Consider the following 24,097-nt stretch of genomic DNA (forward strand, 5'->3'; position numbering starts at 1 on the left):
CAAGCATATTTGTCTCAACCTTCCCTATTCTTCAGGGGACATCTCCTTTGGGAACATTCCTTAAAACAGCAAACCTCAATGATTGGTACTATGTATAACACATAATTCAGTTCTTTGTTATGCTGTTTTACAGCATATTCTTTCTCTCTTAAAATAGACCAAAATCCTTAAGAAAGTGAACCTGCAATAAACTATAGTGGACACCTCCTGTGCCTTCAAGAAACACCTTTTGAATTTTTCTTTCCCTCTCACTCCCGAGTACTTCCTATCTTGGAAGTGCCACATCTTGATAAGGCTGAGTTAAGGGATATAATAGACCAGAAGTCCTCCACTTTAGGCTTCTATCCTGCTCTGTCACTTATGAATAGTATGAATTTGGGCAAAGTATTTAACTGCTCTGTGCTTAATTTCCTCATATATCAGATAGGAATAACAATCTCCATCCTACTTACTCCAGAAATGCAGAAAAATAATGGAGCACTTCAAAACAGTAAAATGGAGCACAAATACAAGCTGTAACATATATTACATAAACTAGTGTTTTTACTGCTCATTGTGACAGGAGATGATGGGATGGAGTTCTTCAGTTTTTTATACATTTCCATGGGCCTTGTTTCCTCCTTGGAAATGATTAGAAAAATAAGAGGGATGGGGAATAAAAAGTCAAAATGGTTATGAAAGGCTGAATGAAAAAGGTTTTGTTGAACTCAACTTAAAGAAACCTTGGGGTGTGGAGAGAAAGGATATACAACCTCTTGGCTCATTTCCATTGCTCTATTAGCCCAGCAGCTGATCTTAAAAATAACAGTAAGTGTTGGTTTGGAGAAAGGCATAGATTATTGCCCATAATGTCAACTTCCAAGATTTCAGAACTGGGTTCCATGATCTCTGCAAGGGATGGATTCTAGCATCCTTTGTGGAAAGGGGATAGGGGGTCAGCTTCCTGAGCAATCCCCTACCCCACCCACAACAACTCAGAAGGCTATCTTTCCAGAAAGGTCCATTAAGACATAAAAAGAAAGCAGCTCTGGAGAGATTTAAGATTCTAATCAATTGGCCTATTTGCAGCAAGACATTTTGGTAGGGTGAAAGGAACCTTTTATCTTTAGGACAGAATACTAGAAATCTGTTCACTCCCCCAGAACTCTTTTCACAGGAGAACATCTTAACCATTGTTGTCCTCTTCCCCCCCCCCCCCCCCCCCCGGTCTCCCCAAGAACCAATAGAGGATTTCAATTATTGAAAGTTTCCACTCTTATTTCCGGGTGCTAAAAACAAGCCTAGGAATTCCACATCAGATTTTGCTGTTTTCAACCCCACCAGTGAGGTGGTGAAGTTCTTGGGATGTATTAAAAAGGTGCCCAAAAAGTTTTTCCTTGCCTGGTCTGATTGATCTCACTGTACCTGAGATGTGTTGAAGCTTTTCTCCAGTTCTTCTAATGATTTTTCTTTGTCCTGAGTTTCACCTTCCTGTTCTTCTCGGATACCGTAGTTTTGGGACAAGATCTCTGATAGGTTGAAACGGTGGTCATCAGAGCCCATGGACACAACTGTGGGGGACACCAATCTGAGTAAGTTCTCCTGCTTTGTAGGACAGCTGTTCAATGGAATAAAGTTCCTGCTCCCCCTGACCCCAACATTGCCTTTTACCATCCTACCTATCTTTAAAAGGCCAAACTCCCTTCATAAAGCAGACCCTGTTCCCTCAGTTGGAAGTGATTCTTTCTTCACTCGATTTCACAGTGATTTATACTCTCCTCATGTACTTGTTCTAATCTGAATAATGTCTAGTATCTGTCCTATTAAAATGAAGTTCCCTAAAGCAAGGGACTATGTCTTACTCATTTTGGTATGTTCTCCTAGAGCCACATAAGAGGTCCTTAATATATATTTATATCTGTTGTGTTCAACTGTAGTATATCAACAATATGAATGACTCCAAGAAAATATACCTAGCTTTTCTAGTTTAGGTACTGAGAAAGATGAAAATTGAAACCATTAAGGCAATTGGGAAAGAGTCTTAGAAATCTGTTAAAATAACACAAAAGTTACTTTTTATAAATAATTTCATTTTGGATAGACTGTCCACCAGCCTCTTCCTTGACTGACAGCACTCTCCAGAAAGTCCAATCTAGGCCCCAGTCCTGCCCACAATGTCTTACTTTAGCTGGAGAAATCTTGAAGTCAAGCTCTATAATACCACTTGCTACTGCACAGATTTGTATAAACCACAAATCAAATCAATCATTTAAGGGCTGGATCTAACCCATAAAAGAGGTTTGAGTCTTCTCCCTTGACACCACTCTTATAAAGGGCTGTCAACTGCGCTACAATTGCTTTTGCCGTCATGTTTCCTAACGAGTTGAAAACACCTCATTACCAGGCTCCCCCCCTTAATCCCCTTGTTTGTTCAAGCAAACCATGAGGCCAAAGACAGCTGTTTGCTAGGAAGGAGCAGAGAATCTGGAACAGAACCCAGTATTCTTCTCTGTCCTGGGTTCCCAATGGCCTAGCAGGGAGAAGCAAGGAATGGGTGGGTCCTGCCTAAGCCCTGGGCAGTCTCCACTCACCAGCTTGTCCCAAATCAAACAAATAACACTGAACTTAGAAACCTAGCCGCCAGATGGAGGAAGGGACTGGCCTCAGCCTTGGCAGTCAAGTGCCCGGTGCCCAAGCCCGTGGCTGGAAGCAGAGAGAGAAGCCATGAAAACTTGAGGGCAAATACCTGCTGCTGTCTGCAGGCCGGGCTCCTCGGGGCATAGGCTGTGAGCTGGGTAGGAGACCACCCGCGGGCTCTGCCTCCCCGCCGAGGCCTATGGAAGGAAACAGACACCAATGGATCACATGATGGTCTGCCAGAAATTGTTCCCTATTTCTTCAAGTCCCATTCCTGCCCAGAGACTTCTTGATAGTCATACTCCACCTCCCTCGTTTCCCCTTTCACCATTTACTTTGGATTATGGGAAAATTGTTGCAGGATTGTGACGTCTAAATGAACTAACAGCTTCAGTGACTTGGTCAGTGAAAGTTTAGGAACATAACTGCAATGGTCATTCTGCTATTGAAGGGACAAAAGTAAGAAAATGCATTTCCACAAATGTATTAGCAGCCCAGCTACAACACAAAGACCTCCCCCTAGCCATGGGATCATACTGGAGAGATGACTCCTATTAATCCTTAGTATGCAGATTTTTTGGTTTATCAGAAACTAAATTATCCTAACTGGACCTAGGATGGAATCTGTCTTTTATCCCAAAGTCATACTATAGAAAGGGCAAGAGATGCTAAACTATGTAAAACAAAGGAAAGACTTTTTGGGCCTTAACTCCCTTCTATATAGCCAACTTCCAACAGGGAAGAAGGGAAGAAGGAAAGAAGAAAAGATTTATTAAGCACCTACTATGTACCAGATACTGAGCTAAACAGTGCTAAGCACTTTATAATTATCATCTACATTTGATTTTCAGACATACTTGAGATGTAGATATTATTATCCCATTTTACAGATGAGGAAACTGAGACACATGGAATAAAAAGTAAGTTGCTATAGATTACATAACTAAGCCTTGAAGAATGGATTTTAATTCAGGCTTTCCTAACTCCAGGTTCAGTGCCCTATCTACTGTACCATCTAGCTGCCTCTATAGGACCTGATCTCCTAGCATGAAAAATAACATTAGTCACATCCACTATCCACAGAGAACATGGGTGTCTCTTCTTTCTCCCCATCTCAAAACATCAGATAACTTAATCTTCTTAACTTTTTCTATATAATCTCTGCTTTAAAAGCAGTGGTCCTGGCTCCACACATGCCAACTCTTTCCCTGAGTGGCCCCCAATTAGAATCTTTTAAAACCTTGTAACTAATTCCCATAATGTTGCTATTGCTCAAAACTTGCCTTTGGGAGCTATTTTCAAGGACTACTATTTTGTTTTCTGAACATCTTCAATGCTAGCAAATATTTGTTTTGTAACCAGACAGGAATGTTAGAAAAATATCACTTGGAACTAAATCTAGACAACAAGTGGAAAGAGCTAAGAATATATGTGTATTATATAAAAATAAATAAGGCTATAGATTTAAGAGCTGGAAGGTTCTTAAAAGTTAAGTGGCTTGTCCATGTTCACAGTACTAGTAAGATATGAATGGGGTCTTCCAGACTCCAGAACCGTATTATTACTCTAAAATATTTCTCTTGGAGGCAAGCCATAAAAGAGACAAGTACAAGTCAGATGACCTTCTCAGCTTCACCACTGACTTGCTCTATAGGCCACATCATTTAACCTATAGGCCACATCATTTAACCTATCTGTATAAAGTAAAATATAAATAGTAGGTGAATATTGTAAAAATTTAAAAGGAGAATGAAAGCATTTAGGTTTCTGGGAATTAATAAAGACCTCATGTCCTTCCCATTCCTCATTAAAATAAAATATTTGAGGAATAATTTCAGGATCCTTTATAATAATCTTAGAATCTCTAATTTTCATAAAAGCTCAGCTCAATGCTTTCTCCTACTTGAAGTTTTCCCAAAGCCCTCAATAGTTCTCCTCTACATACACCCCCCCCCCTCCATTAATTTTATATTTAATTTATTCTTCACATGTTTCTTTTTATCTATAATATACAAGCCCTTTGAGAATGAATTCATTTTTGTCTCTGCATGCTAATACCTAGCAAACTGAAGGGGCCTAATAAATGCTTGCTGATGAACTGATATCTTAGATAAGAGTCATAAGACTGATTGTCCTGGAGCTTCTAGTCTAGCTGTGAAAACTGTTCCAGATATGATTTAAGTAACGGAAGATAACTTATGTGAAGGTACCAGTGATCCTAAAAGCCCAACTCATCTCTGGGGAACAATATTCTTACTTGATTCTGAATCTATGGGAAATCTCTACATACTTTGGGAAACAACAAACTGCCTTTGTGAACCCAAGGGTCCCCACAGCCTGGAGGTTGACTTTATGAAAATAATGAAGAAAAAAAATCCAACTTAAAATAAAATGCCTTCTACAGGCATTTATTTAGCTTTTCAATGTGCCCAGCAAACACTAAATACTGGTAGAGTTTAACCAAAGCCTGCTTTCAGGATGCACCTTCTTTCTCTGAGCCATCTCACCTTATCAAGATTTTCCTTACAGGGTTACTAAGCAATCCTGTGCTTTCTGCAGTAGCTGCCACAGTTCATTTTCCAAGGGCAGGCCTATCCCTTTAATGCCTCTGTTTCTCTTTTCAGTGGCTGGAGTCAAGTTGTTCTCTTTGTAAACTCAGGCTTTTTAAACAAGCCACTGTTATGAATATTATGTTAACACCTAGTGTGACTCAATAGTAAAAGAGTCAGGCTGTCTGGGATATCCATATAGTAGCAAACCTTATGAAAGTAGAGCTCATAGTAATGATAAATTCCTCTATAACTAACTTGCATTTCAGGAACACCAGGGGACCACATGTAGCCTCCAAAAGTTACCACTTGGACATAATTAAGACACTGAAAAGTCTTGCTATAGTTGTTTTAAAAGCCATTCACACCCTGAAGTCTCAGACACTTCACACTTCTTAGCTGTGTGATCCTGGGCAAGTCACTTAACCCCAACTACCTCAGCAAAAACAAAACAAAACAAAAATATTCACAGCACTTGGGAAGTCAGATCTCATATTATATTATGTATCTTAATCATAGCTTGTCTCCCCAATTAGACTTAGTTCATTCACAAGTAGGAGTCATGTCTTGCATCCCTATGTCCTTCCCAGCTTTCCCAAAGACTGACTTAGTAAAGTCAAGTCAGAATGAAGAAAGAACCCAAACACTTATTGACTGAAAAATGTGGAAGGAAGGTAAAGAGGTACAAAATGTTGGCAGAGAACAAAGATTCTCGACTTCAAAATGGTTGAACATTCCCCGATTCAACCATGCTTTAATAACAGGGCAAAACTGTTGCTCCTGGTGGAATAGTCTCTGATGTAAATCACTTTAATTTTCCCATGAAGCTGACAGTACTGCCCTGCCCAGCTAGTAAAACTGATGAAGATGCTACCAATAATAGATGGATTTATGGCCCATTTTTGGGACTTGAAAGCCAGGGAATGCATGCTTGACATTGGTGGTGCTCAATGTCTTGATCCCCTCTTAGAAAAACTGAACTCTGAAAGAATCATTGGCAGAAAGACCTGCTCTGACATGCTGGGCAGAAGGGTCTGGTGGAAACTATCTTTCACAGAACTTTGACTAGGAATCAACCCCGCTCCTGTGCTTCTATTAGGTAAAGCAATCCTTTACTGAAAAGATCATTCCTCTTCATCTAAATGCCAACTAGACTTTCAGAAAGCCCACATACAATCCAAAAGGAACCTTTGTAGGAACTAAATGACAATATTCTTGATAGATTCTTTTATGCACATATCAAGTGGTAACCCTGGGCCAAAATCAGGGCTTACCTGATCACTTTTTTTAAAAAATAAAGTAAAATCAAGATATGATAAAAGTATAGTTATAATTTCTTCAGAAACTGATTTATACTAGCTGGTCCATTCCATTAAGCCAAGACTTAGGCACTTTTAGCTCCAAGTTTCAACTGAAGAACAAGTATAATAGGTAGGAAGAGAAAGAAAAAAAAAGCATTCAATATCCTCAAGTACTTTCCACTGACCAATAAATCTAAACTCTTCAAATGGCCATCTTCAATCTGAATGTACCCTACCTTCCTAGGCTTATCTTGTTCCTCTCTTTCATGTCCCAGTTTGGCTGGAGCACAATGTACTAGTCGTTGTACCCAGGCATGTCCCTTAATTTCTTGTCTCTATTTTTTATCACACTTTCTTCTTTTTGGAAGGTCTTCCCTGGGCCACTAAATCACCTGCCAAAAGCCTCACCATTTATTCTTCAAGGCCCAACTCAAATGAAACTTCCTCTTTAAAGTCCTCTCTGAGTATACCAAGTGGAAAACTTGCCATCTCTAAATCCCCACAGTACTTTGTAACACACTATCAATAATAAAAGCCAATATTCAGCCTTGGCTACATACCGATTGTGTGAATCTGGGCACATCATCTAACCCATCTAGTTACTCTAGGTAACTTTCTAAGACTTCAAGTGGAGGGAAAAGTGCAACTTCTATTAATAGAGGGAACTCCCTCCATCAAACAAATCACAGGTCTAGTCTCTATCCCCTTAAGGTTTAAGAGTTCCTGCATGACAAAAACCTTAGAGAAGAACACGGATAAGAACGAGATGAACAAACATAGAAGTGCTGCAATCTGCATCTCTGAAGGGGACATCTAAATCAATGAGATCACAAATCCATTTGAATATTTTTAATTTATTTAGCCATTTCTGCATAATGATCTTGGAAGGGTCCCATCATAAAGTTGAGGAAACTCAGATTCAGGTTGAAGTTAAAGATAACAGTAATATCTGCTAGCATTTATTTAGCACTTTAAGGTTTCCAAAGTGTTTTACCTTATTTGATCTTCACAACAACTCTGGGAGGATGCTAATTATTATTCCCCTTTTGCAGATGAGGAAACTGAAGCAGATAGCAGTTAAGTGACTTGTCCAGTGCTACACCACTAGTAAGTGTCTGAAGCTGAATTTGAACTTGCTTTCTTGATTTTAGGCCATGTTTTATCTACTGAGCCTGAGTTTCTCAATGCTCAAGTCAGAACTAAGACTCAAGTGCTTTTACTCTAAGCCTAGAGTTCTTTTGGCTACTTCACTCTGCCTTCTCTCAGGACTTTTAGTAGTAATGAGTGCTTGGTTTTAAGCCTGTTAATATTCAAGACCTTCCATAAGCTAGATCAGGCCTGCTTCTCTCACACAAATTCTTCCTTCTTCATACTATGAATTCCAATAAAACAGAATTATTCTTAATCCTATGTCCTGGTCTTCACTTTCTCACCTCTCCTCCCTATCTCATTCTGCTTTAGTCTTTTACCTTCTTTCAGATATCATCTCTCAGATGAAAGCTTGTCTTTTCAGAAATCCTCTCTACCCTCAAAGTAATCTTTCCCTCCTCAAATTTCTCACATCTACCTGGCTCTTTTTAGTAGCCATTTCACTCCGTTTTGTCTACTAACAACGTGATGTCTATAACATTTTCAGTTTCTACAGAGCAAGACAAGGCTGTGTTGAAGCTACTTTGTATCCCCAGTGACTGGCATATAGTAGATGCTTAATGCTTGCTGAATGAACGGAAACTTGAATGAATTCATGTGGTGGGGGATAATGGAGCAGAGCAGGCAGCTACCAGAAATTGTCAAGGATTGCCTCAATGGCTCTGGTACAACAAAATACCTGCCCCAACATTCTCCTCTACTGAAGTTAATGACTTCAATCAGCACCAAACGTTCAACAGAAGGACATCTATCCTCTAGGTTTTACCAAGAAAGCAACCCAGGCCATGAGAAATATTTAAATGCTACCTTGCCAAGGTGAGCGGGACCTTACCCAGACTGCTTTCGTACAACACAGCATATTAACCACCGAGTTTTTACGAATCATACTGCTACCTGTATTGCTGATCAGTCATTCCCCAGGGTCCCCAGAAAACCCACTTTTCTAGCGTGAGAGAAGCAATAAGGCGAAGTGGAAAGAGTCCAGGACCGGGGGGAAAGGGAGGAGAGGAATAAGCAGATTTGACTTCGAGTGTTGGTCTCGGCCTCTGGCTCACAGTGGGAACTTATGCAATCGTCTCCCTCCTTTAAGGTTTTGTCCAGAGCTATCTTTTTTGGGGATCTCAAATCCCAAAGCCCTCTTTCTTCCCTCCCCCCGCGCCTTACCTAGGTCCCAGGTTCAAGCGTAACTGCCTATGCAAAAGTTTCTCAGCCCCCCCGGAGGATTGGGGGGGAACCCAGGTCGCTCCGCTGCAGCAAAACTCAAAGCTCCCAGGTCTGTCAGGCAGCCGCGTTCGCGCAACGCGCAGAAAGAGCAACGCAGCGCCGCAAACATTCCCTTCTCCTCCCTCCCCTCCGCTCCCCTCCCCGCCCGAGCAACTCCTTCCCAAAACCCTGGGAGAGCCCCGCCCACCCCGCCGCACCCGGCCAATGGACCGCCTAGCAGGACCCAGGGCAGGCGCTCCCTCTCCGGCGCAAACTACGCGGGGAGCGCTCGGCAAAGTTTGCAAACGCGCCGCGACGCGAAGATGGATGGAGCGGCTCTTGGAAAGCCGCGGAGCAAGAACTGGAGAGGTGGGGGGCGGAGAGCGGAGGAAGATCTCCGATTCCCGCCCCCCCCACCAGCTCCTCTTCCACCGGGACGCTGAGCCTTAGAGTACCCTTAGCGAGCTCCGCAAAGTTTGCAAGCGTCGGGGAGGTGCATGCCGCCCCCTCTTCCCCTCCAGTTTCCGTAGCGCAGCGCGCGGCCCGCCCCTCTCCCATTCCCAGCCCCAACTCCGCTCCACCCCCCACCCCCTCCACTCGGCCGCCCGCAGCCGCCCCGCTCCTCCGCCCCCAGTCCAGCAGAGTCGAGGCCAGACGCCGCACATGCGCACCCCGGCCCGCGGCTCACTATTGCGCCGCCGCGGAGCTCGGCCCGAGGCTCGCTATGTGGCAGCCGGGGGCGGTTGGCGTTGGGGAGAGAAAGCTGCGCGGCCCCGGGCAGGAGGCGGCCCGGCTCGGGTCCTCGCGCCCGCTATAAACCTCCCCTGTCCCGCTCCTGTCCCCATCTGTGTCTCGTCAGGTGTGGGCCAGGAGGGGCCATGGCCCCCGGGAGATGGAGGTCTAGGGGAATACAGCAGCGGCGGCGGGCGGTCCTCGGCCAACCCCGGTTCACTCACCTCCGCCATGGCCGTGTGTGAGCGGGAGGCGACGGCCGCGCCGGGAGCCCCGGATGTGAAGCCGCCCTCTCATTGGCTGCCGCCGCCTCCATCTGGAGGCAGGGGGAGGCTGCGGGGACTAGGAGGGAGGGGTGGGGGAGGAGCGAGAGGGGGAGGGGCTAGGAAAAGGGGAGGGGCCCCGAGGAGATGTGTTTGGGAGAAGAGGGAGGAGGGACAAGGAGAAGAGGTGGGGGTAAAAAAATAAGATGGGATTGTCCAAGAAGAGAGAGAAAGAAGAGGCTTGGAGGCCAAAAAGAGTATGGGAGAAAGTAATGTAGTTTAGGGACAGAGAAAGAGAACTCTAAGAGCCAGAAAGGGAAGTGGGAGGGGCTAGAAAGAGGGCGTGGCCGAACAGGGAAAGGGGCGGAGTCTTTGGAGTTAGATTAGAGAGAGGGCTAAAAATCTAGTGGGGGTCCTTTCTTGAGACGTATTATGTAGTGCCCAAATAACTGGACTGTACCTAATTCACCAAATGACTTTGGACCAGTTCTTCTCTTTCTTGGTCTGTTTATTTTTTTTTTTTTAATACACCGAGAAGGTTGAATTCTCTGCTACAAAAACCTGTGGTACACCTGATGAGAAAGGTTGATAGCTTGATAGAATGAAGAGGGCATAGAGCTTGGAGTCTAGAAGACCTGAGTTCAAATCCCTGCTTTTACTTATTGCTTGGTTGAATCTGGGGAAACTGCTTACCCTCATTGGTCTTCCGTATTCCCAAACTAGTGTCCACCAGGCAGTACTTTATTGGTTTATCATTTTTTTTAATGATCCACAAATTGTCTAACTTTTAAGTGTGCAAAAGACTTTATTTCTCGTTTTTATATTATTTTATTTGAACCTTATATCTCAATGGGGTAAGTCTATTGATATTTATTAAATGCTCACTGTCAACCACTGTACTAAGCATAGGAATACAAAGGAAAGGGAAAAACATCCCCTGCTCTCCAGGAACTCAAAGTCTTAATAGGAGAAATAACATGCAAACAAATACTTAGAACTAATTATACAGAGAATGAATGGGAAATAATCAACAGAAAAGACATTAGGAGTAAGAGGGGATCAGGAAAGAATTCTTGTGAAAGGTGAGAATTTACCTGAGACTTGAAAGAAGCCAGGAGGGGAAGATGAAAAGGAGGACCATTCCAAGTGTAGAGGACAACCGTGAAAATACTCAGAGCCAAGAGGTGAAGGGTTTTGTTTAGACTGATCCTAAACAAATTCCTGATTCCTGGATCACAGGACCTTGAAAGGCAGGGGAGGTTATGAAGAGCTTTGAACACCAAAGAACATTTTATATTTCATCATGGAGGTGAAAGGGAGTCACTGTAGACTATTGAGGACAGTGACATGGCCAGATCTGTGCTTTAGGAAAATCAATTTGGCAATTGTGTGGCAGATGGATTGGAAAGTTGTGGCAGGGAAAACAATCTGTAGCCTATTGTAATAGTGCAGGTGTGAGTATAAGTGTTGAGGAGAAATATTCCAAAGTCAAATCAAAACTTTGGCAACAGATTAGATATGAGATGGTGAGGAAGGAGTTGAGGATGACCCTTAGGCTGGGAACCTGGATGATTGGGAAGATGGTGGTACACTCAGTAACAGGGAAGATAGGAAAAGGGAGGCTTTGGGGACAATGGTAGAAATATGATACTGGAGGTCAGCAGAGGGGTTAGGGGTAGATAAGTAGATTTAAGAATTATCAACAAAGAGATAAAAATCAAATCCATGGGAGCTGATGGTATCACCAAATAAAATAGTGTGGCAGGAAAAAAAAGACAAACACCTAGGAGATAGATCACTGTAGAAGAATATGGTCAGTGGATATGACCCAGATGAAAATCCATCAAAGTCTGAGGAGAAGAAGGCGTCCCAGCAAAAATCTCATTTCTACCAGAAACCATTATATTTTTAAATTCTGGTGTCTTCTCTCTCTTGATTAACCCCAGTTTATCAACTTTATGTATCTGGTGTGTACATAGTTGTTTGCCTTTGTCTTTTCCCCAGTAGATTTTAAGCTCCTTGAGAGAGGTACTGATTTTGCCTTTCTGTGTATTCCCAGAGTATTTAACCCAGTGCCTGCTACATAATAGGCACTTCATAAAAAGTTAAGTAATTGAGATCTGGGAAAAAGCATTGCCCCCCCCCCCCTTTGTGGGTATGATTTTATGAAATAGATCCATTTTCCTCAAAAGATCAGTTACTCCTAATTTCTAGGAAATATCTCTCTTTTCCCTCAAGATTCCCCAATAATATCAGTGAATCAAGAGATCCAGTCCCCTGACAGAATAGGGACAACAAATAAGCCTAAAGTAAGCACAAAAGAAGAGATATTTAAAATTAGAGGAAAATTGGACTGATAATAAAATAGAAATTATTAAATTAATATTTTCCCTGTTATATTCAAAACAATTTAAAAAATATTTGTTTTTAAGATTGAGTTCTAGCTTCTCTTCCTTATCTGCACCTACCATTAAGAAACCACATGTGAAGTTAATGCAAAACAATACACACATACATATACATATATGTGTGTGTGTGTGTATATATATATATATATATATATATATTTTTTTTTTTTTTTTGCTGAGGCAATTGGAGTTGACTTGCCCTTGGTCACACAACTAGGAAGTATTAAGTGTCTAGGGATGGATTTGAACTTTTTTTTTTAAAAGACAAGTAAGATTGAAAGCTTTTAGCCAAGCTGTTTAAAAATAAGAAGTCAGGAGATCAAGTCAACAAAAAAGCAAATTAATAAAGAGAAATCACAACAAAATCAGAAGAAATAAAAATGTCAGAATCTGTTCACAGCTTTATGAAAACCAAACAGTATACAAAAGAACAGAATACCTTCAAAAATTCAAATTAAGAGAAGACCAAATAGAGATTTTAAATGATCCAATCTTAAAAGAAAGAGAGCTAACTGTAAAAGAAAAACAATCCCTGGTCCTGTTAAAGAGTCATAGAAGAATTCTATCAAACACTTAGGATCAATACTACACAATTATCAAAATTGTAAAAGTAACCCCATTATATTCCTTTTATGAGATAAACATAGCCTTAACACCTAAACACAGAAAAAAAAAATAATAAGCACAGAGCTATAGTCCAGTTATCAATGATGTAGATTAATTTTTCAATAAAAGAGACCAGTAATTCAAAATATAATTCCTCATGGTCAACTTGAATTTACAACAGAGATGCAAGGATAGTTCAACATTAGGAAAATATAATCAGTGTAATCATTATACAAAAACCAACCAAAACCACATACTTATATCAACAGATGCAGAAAAAAATCTCTGACAAAATATAATGCTCATTTATGCTAAAACTCTACAAAGGATAAGTCTAGAGAACCCTTTAAAAATCATAAAAAAAGTAAAAGCAAAAACAAACATTTCATGCAATGGGACATAATAGAATCTTTTCCAATAAATATAAGGATAAAGCAAGATTGTCTATTTTTTCTGTTATTTGATTTAGTTCTGAAAATGCTAGCATTAGCAATAAGATATGAGAAATAAAGGTGTAAGAAAAGAGGGATAACCCTATTTTCTGATGATATGATGGTTTACTTAGAAAGTCCTAGGGAATTACCAAAGATAGCAATTGAAACAACAGTTCAGCAAAGTTGCAGAGTGAAATATAAATCTTCAAAAATCGATAGCATTTCTTATCAATAGGAAAACCCCATTCCAAGTAACTATAAATTGCAAAAATATCTGAGGATCATCCTATCAAAAGATGCAAAATGCTTGTTTAGATCCTATTACATAATCTATAAAGAAATAAAGAATAGTGGTAGCTAATTGGTACAGTTGATAGAGTACCAGCCCTGAAGTTAGGAGGACCTAAATTCAAATCTGGCCTTAAGACACTTAACACTGCCTAGTTGTGTGACCCTGGGCAAGTCACTTAACCCCAATTGACTCAGCAAAAAATAATAAAGAATAACAGGCAGCTAGATGGTGCAGTGGATAGAGCACTGACCCTGAAGTCAGGAGGTCCTGAGTTCAAATCAGCCCTCAGATACTTAACACTTAGCTTTATGATCCTGGGCAAGTCACTTAACTCTAATTACTTCACCAAAAAAGAAAAGGAAAAAATAGCTGGAGGAATATTTATTGCTAATGCCTTGGCTAGGCTAATGTATTTTAAATGATAGTGTGACCAAAGTTACTTTACAATATTGTTGCTATAAAAATCGAATAATCAAAAAAGTTACTTCATAGAATTCAATAAAATGACAAAATTATTTTAGGGACATAAAATATCAAGATGCCAACAGAAATTATGAAAAGAGATAAAATAGAAGTAGGCTCTTCTAGACCTCAAAATATACTATAAAGTAATAAAATAGTTTGATAAATCTATGGATAGACAAAGGAAATTCAGAAACAATGGAACACAATGAAGTAATATTTAATAAACTGAAAAGCATAAATTACTTAGGAAAGAATTCCCTATTTGAATTAAAAACTACTGGAAAAACGGGGAAGCAGATCAGCAGAAATTATGTTTAGACCAACACATTATATGATATTCCACCTTATATTCTTAATGGATACATGACCTTCATGTTAAAGATCATACAATAAAATAAAATTAGAAGAGTAAATCATATGCCTCAGAGAGTTGAATGGAAGATGAATTTTTATGCAAACAAAGAATAGAGGCATTTCCAAAAGATAAAGTAGATCATTTTATTACATAAAATTTAAAATCTTCTGCACAAACAAAATTAGTGCACCAAGAATAAGAAAGGAAGTAGTAAAATGGGGTAGAGAAATATCAAAAATCTCTGATAAGACTCTAGTGTCTATTATATGTGGTGGTTGGTAGTGGTTGTCCTTTTGGAAGACTAAAATGATATCACTTATGTCAGGGTCAAGGTACAGTGTATCTAATTGTGGCTGATCAGACCAATATGAGCTTGAGTTTAGAAAACTATCACAGATAGGCACAAATAGTTCACATGAACATTTGGAATGAAGATGTTTCTAAGTTTGCATAGCTCATGTTTCTTTTGAGCTACTGCAATTTTCCTTTGCTCGTAGAGAATAGGCCTTTGATGTAGATACACTATGATGGACAGTCACAATTCTGAACTTCAGAGAGACCTTGAGAGTGTCCTTGTAATGCTTCTCTGACTTCCATCTGAATACTCGATTTGAGTGGATTCTCCATAAAATAGTTTTTAAGGCAAGTGTACTTTAGGTATTTGAACACAGTGGCCAGCTCATTGGTGTTGTGCTCTCTGAAGTAAAGTTTAAATGCTTTGCAGTTCAGCTAGAGAAAGAACTTCAGGGTCTGGCATCTTATCTTCCCAGTTTATCTTCAGAATTTTCCTAAGACGATTCAAATGGAAATGGTTCAATTTCCTGGTGTGGATGTGAGTAGACTGTCCAGGTTTCATACCACAGTGAGATTAGCACAACATCTCTGTAGACCTTTGCTTTGGTAGTCTTTCACGCTTTCCTTTGGAGTCTCCCAGACACTGAGCTAGCTCTGGCAATGCATGTGTCAACTACATTTATGTATACATCCCTGGAAATTATACTGTGGAACTTATCCACATCATCCTGAATGTCTTCATTTGCTGTAATGATGGTTCTCTTTATGAATGGATCAACACATATGTGTAGATATATACATATATATGACCAAAAGCTATTCTCCAGTAGATAAGTGTTCAAAAGATATGCACAAATAATTCTCAAAGGAAGAATTACAAACTATTAACTATATAAAAGAATATTCCAAGTCACAAGCAATGAGAAATGCAAATCAAAACAATCTTCTGGTTTCATCTTATTTTCTGAAAACCGAAAAAAGATAATTATAGTCAATATTGAGGGGTGGTTGGAAGATAGAAATCATTGATAGAGCAGTAAATTTGTATAACCATTTTGGAAGGCAATTTTAAATTATGAAAACAAAGTAACTAAAATGTCTATAACTTTATACAATAAAATATTTGTAGCCACACTATTTGTGTTATCAAAAAGTTGTGTCGTGATAAGAAAGAATTGAAAATAAAATAAATGTCCATTGATTGAAGAATGTCTAAACAAATTCTGGTACATGAATAGAACTATTCCATTATGCTGGAAGTGCTGAATGTGGTGAATATAGAGAAACATCTACAATAACTGATACAGAGTGAAGTAAGAGAGCCAAGAAAACAAGATACACAGTAACTGCAATGTAAATGGAAAGAACCACACAAAAAGTGAACGTTGCAAAATAAAACATATCCATCTACATCCCTTTGCAGAGGGAAGTCTACATGACAACATTGCAAAAAGACTTTTTCTATGTATTATCATTTATGTTGAGGTTTTCTTCTTTTTAAAAAATCTTTTAAAATACTGTTATTTGGGATGGCTCTCAGGATAAACATAGAGAAGAGGTCTTGTCAAATTCTTTCTAGGACACAAATATGACCTTGATAATTAAATGGCGGGAATCAAAACAAAGAAAATGATAGATCAATTTCCCTAATGAATATCAATGCAAAATGTTTAAATACAGTATTAGAAAGGAACTTAATGCAATGTATCAAAAAGATAATATACTATGGCCATTCTGAATTTAAAATGCAGAAATGGTTTAATGTTAGGAAAATGTAATTGACCATATTAATAACAAAAACAGCAAAAATCACAATTATTTCACTAGATGCAAAAAAATCTTTCCACAAAAAAGGTTTTTTGACAGCCACTATTATTATTCAATATTGAATTAGATATTCTAGTTATAGCAAAAAGACAAGAAAAAGAAATTAGAGGAATATGTGCAATGAGGAAACAAAGCTATAATTTTTTGCAGATGTGATGGTTCATTTAGAGAACTCTAGAGAGTCAACTAAAAAAAAAAAACCCAAATATCAACTTCAGCAAAGTTGCAGGATATAAAATAAATCTACAGAAATCATTAACATTTCTGTATGTTACCAACAAAATCCAGCAAAAACAGAAAGATTCCATTTTATATAACTGCAGATGGTATAAAATACTTGGGAATCTGCTTACCAAAACATGTACAGAAACTATATGGACACAATTATAAAATATCACACAAATAAAGACAGATCTATATAAGTGGAGAAATATTAATTACTTGTAGGGTGACTAAGCACATATAATAAAAATGACAATACTACCTACATTAACTTATTTATCCAATGCCATATCAATCAAACTACCAAAAGATTTTTTAATAGATTTAGCAAAAAATAATAGGGGGCAGATAGGTGGTGTAGTGGATAGAGTACTAGCCCTGAAGTCAGGATGACCTGAGTTCAAATCTGGTCTCAGACACAACACTCCCTAGCTCTGTGACCCTGGGCAAGTCACTTAACCCCAATTGACTCAGGGAAAAAAAAATTCATTTGGATGAACAAAAAAATCAAGAAGCTCAAAGGAATCAGTAAAAAAAAAAAAAAAAAAAAAAAAAGTAAAGGAATAGAGCCTAGAAGTGTCATATATCAAACTATACCACTAAGCACTGAGTAAGAAATAGAAACATTGATCAGTAGAATAGATTAGGTACAACATATACAAAGCAAATAATCATAGAACTGTATTGATAAATACAAAGATTTTAGCTACTGAGGCAAGAACTCACTAATCAACAAAAATTGTTGATAAAACTGGAACATAATCTGATAGGAACTAGGTATAGTCTAATATACTATATACCAAGATAAGTCCCCAACGGGTACATGATTTAGACATAATGACATCCATTCCTCAATTGATAAATGATCAAAGGATATGAACAGGCAATTTTCAGATAAAGAAATTAAAAGTATCTTAAGTCATATAAAAAAAGTTCTAAATCACTATTGATTAAAAAATGCAAATTAAAACAACTCTGAGGTATCACCTCACAGCTATCAGATTGGCTAATTTGATAAAATATGTAGTAATAAATTCCCATTTTAAGAAAGCATATATAATAATAGAAGACATCATATTCAAGACTGTCCATCTTTTTTCTTTAAGGCTTCCTTGTAGTTTTTCTTTTGTTTTCTGCTGTGCACTTTTTACTTTATTCCTTTTTCCCCCTTTCCTCCCTTCCACCCACTCAAGCAACCTATAGTTAAGCATGGATATATTTATGTATACACATACATATGCATATACATGTATCTCTGTGTATATATTTTTATATGCACACACATGCACATATACACATGTACATATATCTATATACACATCTATATACATACATATACACATACAACATATACACACATAAATATACATATATATATAAAAACACATCTTAAAACAGTTTTAATATGGCTGACATATAATTTAAATTTCTCTCCTCATAGAATCTTTAAATTTGACTTTGTTTGATAATCAATAATTACTATTACTTCCTTTTTTAAAATAAATTTTACCCCTGATCATTGTTATAGTGTATGTGCCTTTTATTTTCCATCCCTACTAATTCTTCTACTTTAGTTCTACTCCTTAACTAGCCTTACTATTACTTAACTTCTCACCCCCACACCCCGTTATATTCTCTTCCCACCTTTCTTCCCCTCATTATCCCACTCCCATTAATTCACACACCCTTCTATATCCCATCTCGTCTAATTCCTTCCCCCTTTATTTCTTTTTTTAAATTTTGGAGGGTGCTATGCCCTTCTTGGTATATATATTTGTTTTTCCTTCTTTAACCAATTCCCAATATGAATAGGTTTTCAGAACTACCAAGACCTCCTCCCCTTCTTCTATGTTGGTTCTTGCTCTTGAATTTCATCTGTATAGTATAATTACTATTTTCATCTTTTCCTAAATGGTTGTGCTTTTTGGAGTCATAGCATACTCAACTCTATTCCAATTTATCTTTTGTCCTACCCAATTACTACTGTCAATCTTAGACATAAGGTTTACATTTCCACATACAAAATATAAACAGTTGTCCTTAATGTGTCCCTTGAAATTAGTCTTTGATGTTGGCTCTTATATGTTAAATTTTCTATAAAGTTCCCGTTTGTTTGCGACAAAATCCTAAAAATATACTTAATTTTGCTAGATATATTTTTGCCGGAAACCTTAGTTCTTTTGAATGTCAGTATATAGTGTTCTGGGATTTACGTGTCTTTCATTGTAGTTGCTGATAAGTCCTATAAAATTCTAATTGTAGCTCCAGCATATGTGAATTGTTTTTTTGTTTCATTTTGATATTGCTGCTTGCAAATTTTTCTCTTTGATCTGGGGTTTTTGAAATTTAGCAGTGATATTCCTATATGTTTTCCTTGTAGGATCTCTTCAAGGTGATGATTGGTGGATTTTTTTTTTTTTCTATTTCTAATTTCCTTTCTTGTATCACTTCAGGACAATTTTCTTTAATTCTTGTATTGTTGTGTTAAGATTCTTTTTTTGGTCATAGCCAATTATTTTTATGTTTTTCTTCTTCATCTGTTCTCCAGATTTTATATATATATATATATATATATATATATATATATATATTTTAATTATGTTAAAATTTATTCTATTTTTTTTCATTCCTTATATTTTGTTTTGTTATTTCTTGGTCTTTTATAATTTCACTGGCTTCCCCTTGCCCAATTCTAGTTTTCAAAGAATCATTTTCTTCTTTAAGATTCTGGATCTCCTTTTTTAGTGTTGACTTTCTTTTCATAATATCATTTTTTTTGGATGGGTTTTTCCTTTTTAAATTTTTCCTCAATCTCTATTATTTTGTTTTTAAAGTCTCTTTTGAACTCTTCTATAAATCCTTTCTGGGCAGGTAACCAATAAACATTACTGTTTGGGCTAGGAGAGGATTTTTTTTTTTTTTTTTGCTTAAGTCTTCTTCTCTGATGTTGATCTTCCCTATTCCCATAATAACTTTCTATGGTTGAATTATTTCTTCTTTGCCTGCTCATTTTTAAAAAATAAGAACTTATTACTGAAATCACCTCCAGTTCTGGGGCTGGGGGTCAGTGCCTCTGGCTCCCCTTCAATTTTCCCCTCTGGCCTAGAACCCAAAACCAAAAACTCCACCCTCCTATAAGAGCCTGCAGCTAGCATTTCCCTTGCTACACTGCTTCTGCACTCACCTGGAATGCTGGTTCCTTCTTGCCCAGGTTTTAGCAGTATATATCGATCTGAAAATCCTTACCAGCAGTTTTTCCCTCAATCTTCCTTGATTTGGATTCATGATTCTCCACACTGTGGAGAAGGTATTAAGTTCCCATGGTTTGGGCTGAGGCTACCTCTGAACCCAGAGAAATTTTATTTTGTTTGTGGGGACATCTGGAGTAGAAATTTTCTGACCTACTCTGTCATCTTCGTAGAATCCTCCCTTAAAATGTTTATAGCATCTCTCTCTCTCTCTCTCCTTTTTTTTTATAACATTATCTTTTTGTGGAGTCAAAGATTTGAAAACTAAGAGATATCCATTAAATGGAAAATGCCTAAATAAGTTATAGTAAATGAAAGTGATGGAATTTAATTGTGCTGTAAGAAATTATGAAAGGGATGGCTTCAAAAAATCTAGGAAGACATATATGAATTGATGCAAAATGAACAAAATTTAGAGAAGGATATATATAGCAACAATATTGTTAAAAAAAAAAAAAAAACCCATAATGATCAACCATAATTCCAAAGAATTCAGTGATGCAAACATGCTATCCACCTCCAAATAAAAAGCTTATAGACTCAGAGTACAGATTGAAACATATTTTCTTTTCTTCCTTTTTTAGTGGGAGGTATGGGGAATGATTAACATCTGAGAATTCAGAACTGAAAAAATAAGCTTTAAATTAATAAAAAAAAAAAAAAGAAAAAGAAAAAATACTACAAGTATCAAAAAAGGGCTTTTAGTTTTGATATAAACTGTGGGGGAAGGGTAGTGCTGGGTCTCAAACCCTCCCCTGGGAATATAAGAATCAGGGAGCTGGGGGATTAAAGATGCTATAGTCAGGGGTGAATGGGCAGCAGCTTTAGCAGCTAAATCTGCAACCCTATTCCCCTTGGCTTGAAGTAAATCTCCTTTCTGGTGTCCTTTACAAAATATGACCTAAACCTCTCTGGGTTTGTGGACAGCTTGTAGTAGTTGTAAAATTTTTCCATATTTAATAGGAAAAGTCTTTGCTATCAAAAGTCCCCCTTTTTTCCATATAGCTCCATGAGTATGCAAAATATGAAAAGCATATTTGGAGTCAGTATATAGATGTTTATTCTCATTCCCTTCCCCAGTTCCAAAGCTCTGGTTAGGGCAATAAGTTCAATTTTCTAGGCAGAAGTCCCAAGGAGCAGTGGCTTACCTGCTATTGAGGGTAAGCCTCCCACTAGTAAGCTATTGATGCCCTTTGGCTTTTAAGATGCTCTGGTGCCCTAGGATAAGTTTTGAGTCTTCTTCAATTAAGGCTGTAGTAGCTACTATTCTAATGTTAAGAAAGCCATTCTAGGGAAACTGTTTCCAGTTCCTTTGAAAAATAGGCAACCTGTCTGGCATCAGGTCCAAGACCCCCCCAGGGCCTGGTCCCACCTTTCATCTACATACAGAGTGAAAGGCTTTTCTAAATTAGAGTCAGGGCAGGGGCAAAAGTCAGTTTCACTTTTAGGGTAAAATTAAGGGGTTTTATGGCTGCATCTAGGAAAGGGTGGGACTGTAGATCAAGATAAGACTGCAGTTAAGTGGCTCCAAATCTCTTAACTCTTTTGCCAATGCTAAAAGTTTGTGCTTAAGAAATATCTCAATCCTGACTAAGGCTGGAGTGGCTCACCCAGAGATTCCTTGATCCCAGAAAGAGGAATCTATTTTCTCCCAGATTTCAGAGGGAATATAGGAGGGCTTTGAAAGCAGCACAAAAAGATCACCTGGAGGTCTGAGAAGAGAAAATTGGGTCCCCAATTTCACCATTAAATCACGTCCCAATAAGGGAGCAGGATAGGAGGGAATCATAAGAAATGAGTATTAGGTCACCAAACTAGAAAGACAAAGGGAAAGTCTTTAAACAATTCGTAAGTGTTTCTTCAATCCCCATTCTACAGAAGGAGGGGTAAATGAGATCAGAGTGCCAGAGCAAGAGGAAAAGGAAAGTCCCCATATCAAAAAGAAATTCAATGGTTTTATCAGCCATATATGGGTGTTGGGCTGTTATGGTGGAGTAAGGGGGAGCTTGACCAAACCCTAAACTCCTGCTGGAGGGCAGGGTATTGGGGGGGGGGGGCAGCTTGTCCTTTGTAGGCAGTCTCTCCTCCAATGCACCTCCTGGTTGCACTCAGGGCAAGGACTGGGGAGTTTCTGAGGACAGTTTTGGGTCCAATGGCCCTGTTCATGACACCTGAAGCATGAACCCTTATGTTTCCTGGAAATGTCAGCAGACAAAATGTGGGCCTCTTCTTTGTTTCTTGCTCTGACTCTGTGGTCTTTTTTCTCTGCTGCAGTTTGCTCCCTATTATTAAAAACTCTAAAAGCTGTTTCTAACAGCCGAGTTGGAGAAGTTTGAGGGCCCAAAGCTGGCTTCTGCAGCTTTCTCTGTATATGTGGGGCAAATTGTTTAATATCTAATATCAACATCTCCCCAACATAGATCAAATTAGAGGGCATTGGCCTTGGATTCCTCAAAAAACTGGGTGGGGTCCTCAGAGAAATGGCCAAGTTTTTCCTTAGTCTGGGAGAAATTTGACATTGAAAGAGGGACTTCTGCTCTGAGTGTCTCTCCCTGAGAGTCTGCTGCTCCTCTTAGGGGGCAGAGATTAGAAGGGGTGGCTAAATCAGTATCCTGAGGAGGAGAAAAAGAAGTCCCACTCCTTGTATTAGAGGGATTGAGAAGGAGGGATTGGGAAGTCTCAAGATCTGGTTCAGGAGGTAAAGGGGATAGAGTTAAGGAAATATTGTCGGACATAAGGTCCTGTCTTTGGTAAAGAGGTTGTTCTAGAAGGGATTCAGAGGGATCCTGATAAGGACTCCTTAGAGGTGCAGAGGAGGGATCCTGTGGCTCTTAGAGGAGTAGGAAGGAGGAGGTTATTTAAAAGATTAGTATCTAATTTTGATTTCCCTCCAGCAAATTTAAGCAGCATCCTGCAGTGCTATTTAAATTTATGCTTTTTAGTTTTGAGCTCTTTTAAACCAAATTTGTCTCTGTTTAAGAAACAGCCTGTGTGGGTCAGACAGCATTTAATAAAAAAAAAGCTGGAGAGATCTCTAGAAGCAAAGCAAAGTTTATTATACATTCTCCAGAATTGGGCGTCCCACCCATCGAGCAAACAATCGAAGGGAGGAGGCGCGGTAGGGGGCAGGGTCAACACTTTTTATCCCTAACGCAAATACCCCCTCCCACCACTGACCCTCATCCTTATTGGCTGATGATCTTACATTCTAAACTCGGGAACTACCCAAGAAATTGAACTTGACCAATAAGTACATAGTTGCCCATATTTGACCTAAACAGAAAGATACTGATATCATAAGAGGATAACAAGGGGACTTAAGTATGCCCTTAGGGGATGGCAGGGAGGGGACTTAAGTATTCTCTTAACTTGATGCTTAAAGTCCTTCAGGCCTACTCCAACTCTGAAATAGATGAAGCCTTACTCAATTTTCACAACTGTCTTGAAAGATCTCACCTCATCTCGTTCAGGCCTAAGGGAGAATCCTTAGGAATAGAGACAGAGGTAGATTGTCTTTTTTTTTTTTTTTTGCCACAAGTCTTAGATTTCCCAGATTCTACAGCGCCCTGTTCTCCCAGGCATACCTGAAGAGGGAGAGAGGTGACAGAAGTTCCCTGATTAAGGGGACTCTTGTCAAAAACGCAGGAATTCCCAGTCTGGTTGTCCTCAGTCAAAGAATTCTGCTGGAGCACTCCCAACAGCCCAAACCTTCCTGGGTGTTTGGGTGTCCCAGCTATAAAATAGCAGCAAGAGAAGGCTTACCTTGGCCAGAATTCCAGGGACCCCCATAATAGGCCACCAAATGTTGAAGTGTGAGTAATGAGGGTTGAGAAATCCCCTGGCCAGTGGCAGGCTTTGCAAAAGAATTCACATTCCCGAATGAATACAGGTAGGAGGTTTTAGCAAAAAAAAAAAAAAAAAAAAAAAGTCTTTATTACACTGAGAAAATAATTTTTTCAGCGGGCAAAATCCTGTTAGGACTTTTTGCAAAGATTTGGGGACACAGTTTTTGGTTATTGGGTTTTTTTGTTGTCCCAAACTAGGGAGCAATTTGAGGGACTAATTTTCAAACCAATAGAGGGTAGTGATAATGCCCTAGGCCAAGATCTCCAATTGAATAGGAGGAGATTACT

At 38.8% G+C, this 24,097-nt stretch overlaps 1 protein-coding gene across 4 annotated transcripts in view; it reads right to left on the minus strand.

Annotated features, from left to right (window-relative positions):
* Positions 1–9,906, minus strand: part of MIER2 (MIER family member 2) — a 48,192-nt gene extending 38,286 nt beyond the window's left edge. For 2 of the 4 annotated variants that reach the window (XM_031948251.1, XM_031948250.1), the window contains exons 1-3: positions 9,775–9,854; positions 2,726–2,813; positions 1,405–1,550 (exon numbers count right to left, since the gene is read on the minus strand). In XM_031948251.1, the coding sequence (XP_031804111.1) occupies positions 1,405–1,550; positions 2,726–2,813; positions 9,775–9,783 (243 nt within the window). In that variant the 5' untranslated portion in view covers positions 9,784–9,854. Of the gene's footprint in view, positions 1–1,404; positions 1,551–2,725; positions 2,814–8,779; positions 9,029–9,774 lie in introns of those variants that run through there. The other 2 variants (XM_031948253.1, XM_031948252.1) reach the window with 2 other exon arrangements.
* Positions 9,907–24,097: the final 14,191 nt, after the last annotated feature.

Source organism: Sarcophilus harrisii, chromosome 1 (genome assembly GCF_902635505.1).
Source record: "Sarcophilus harrisii chromosome 1, mSarHar1.11, whole genome shotgun sequence".
Lineage (NCBI taxonomy): Eukaryota > Metazoa > Chordata > Mammalia > Dasyuromorphia > Dasyuridae > Sarcophilus > Sarcophilus harrisii.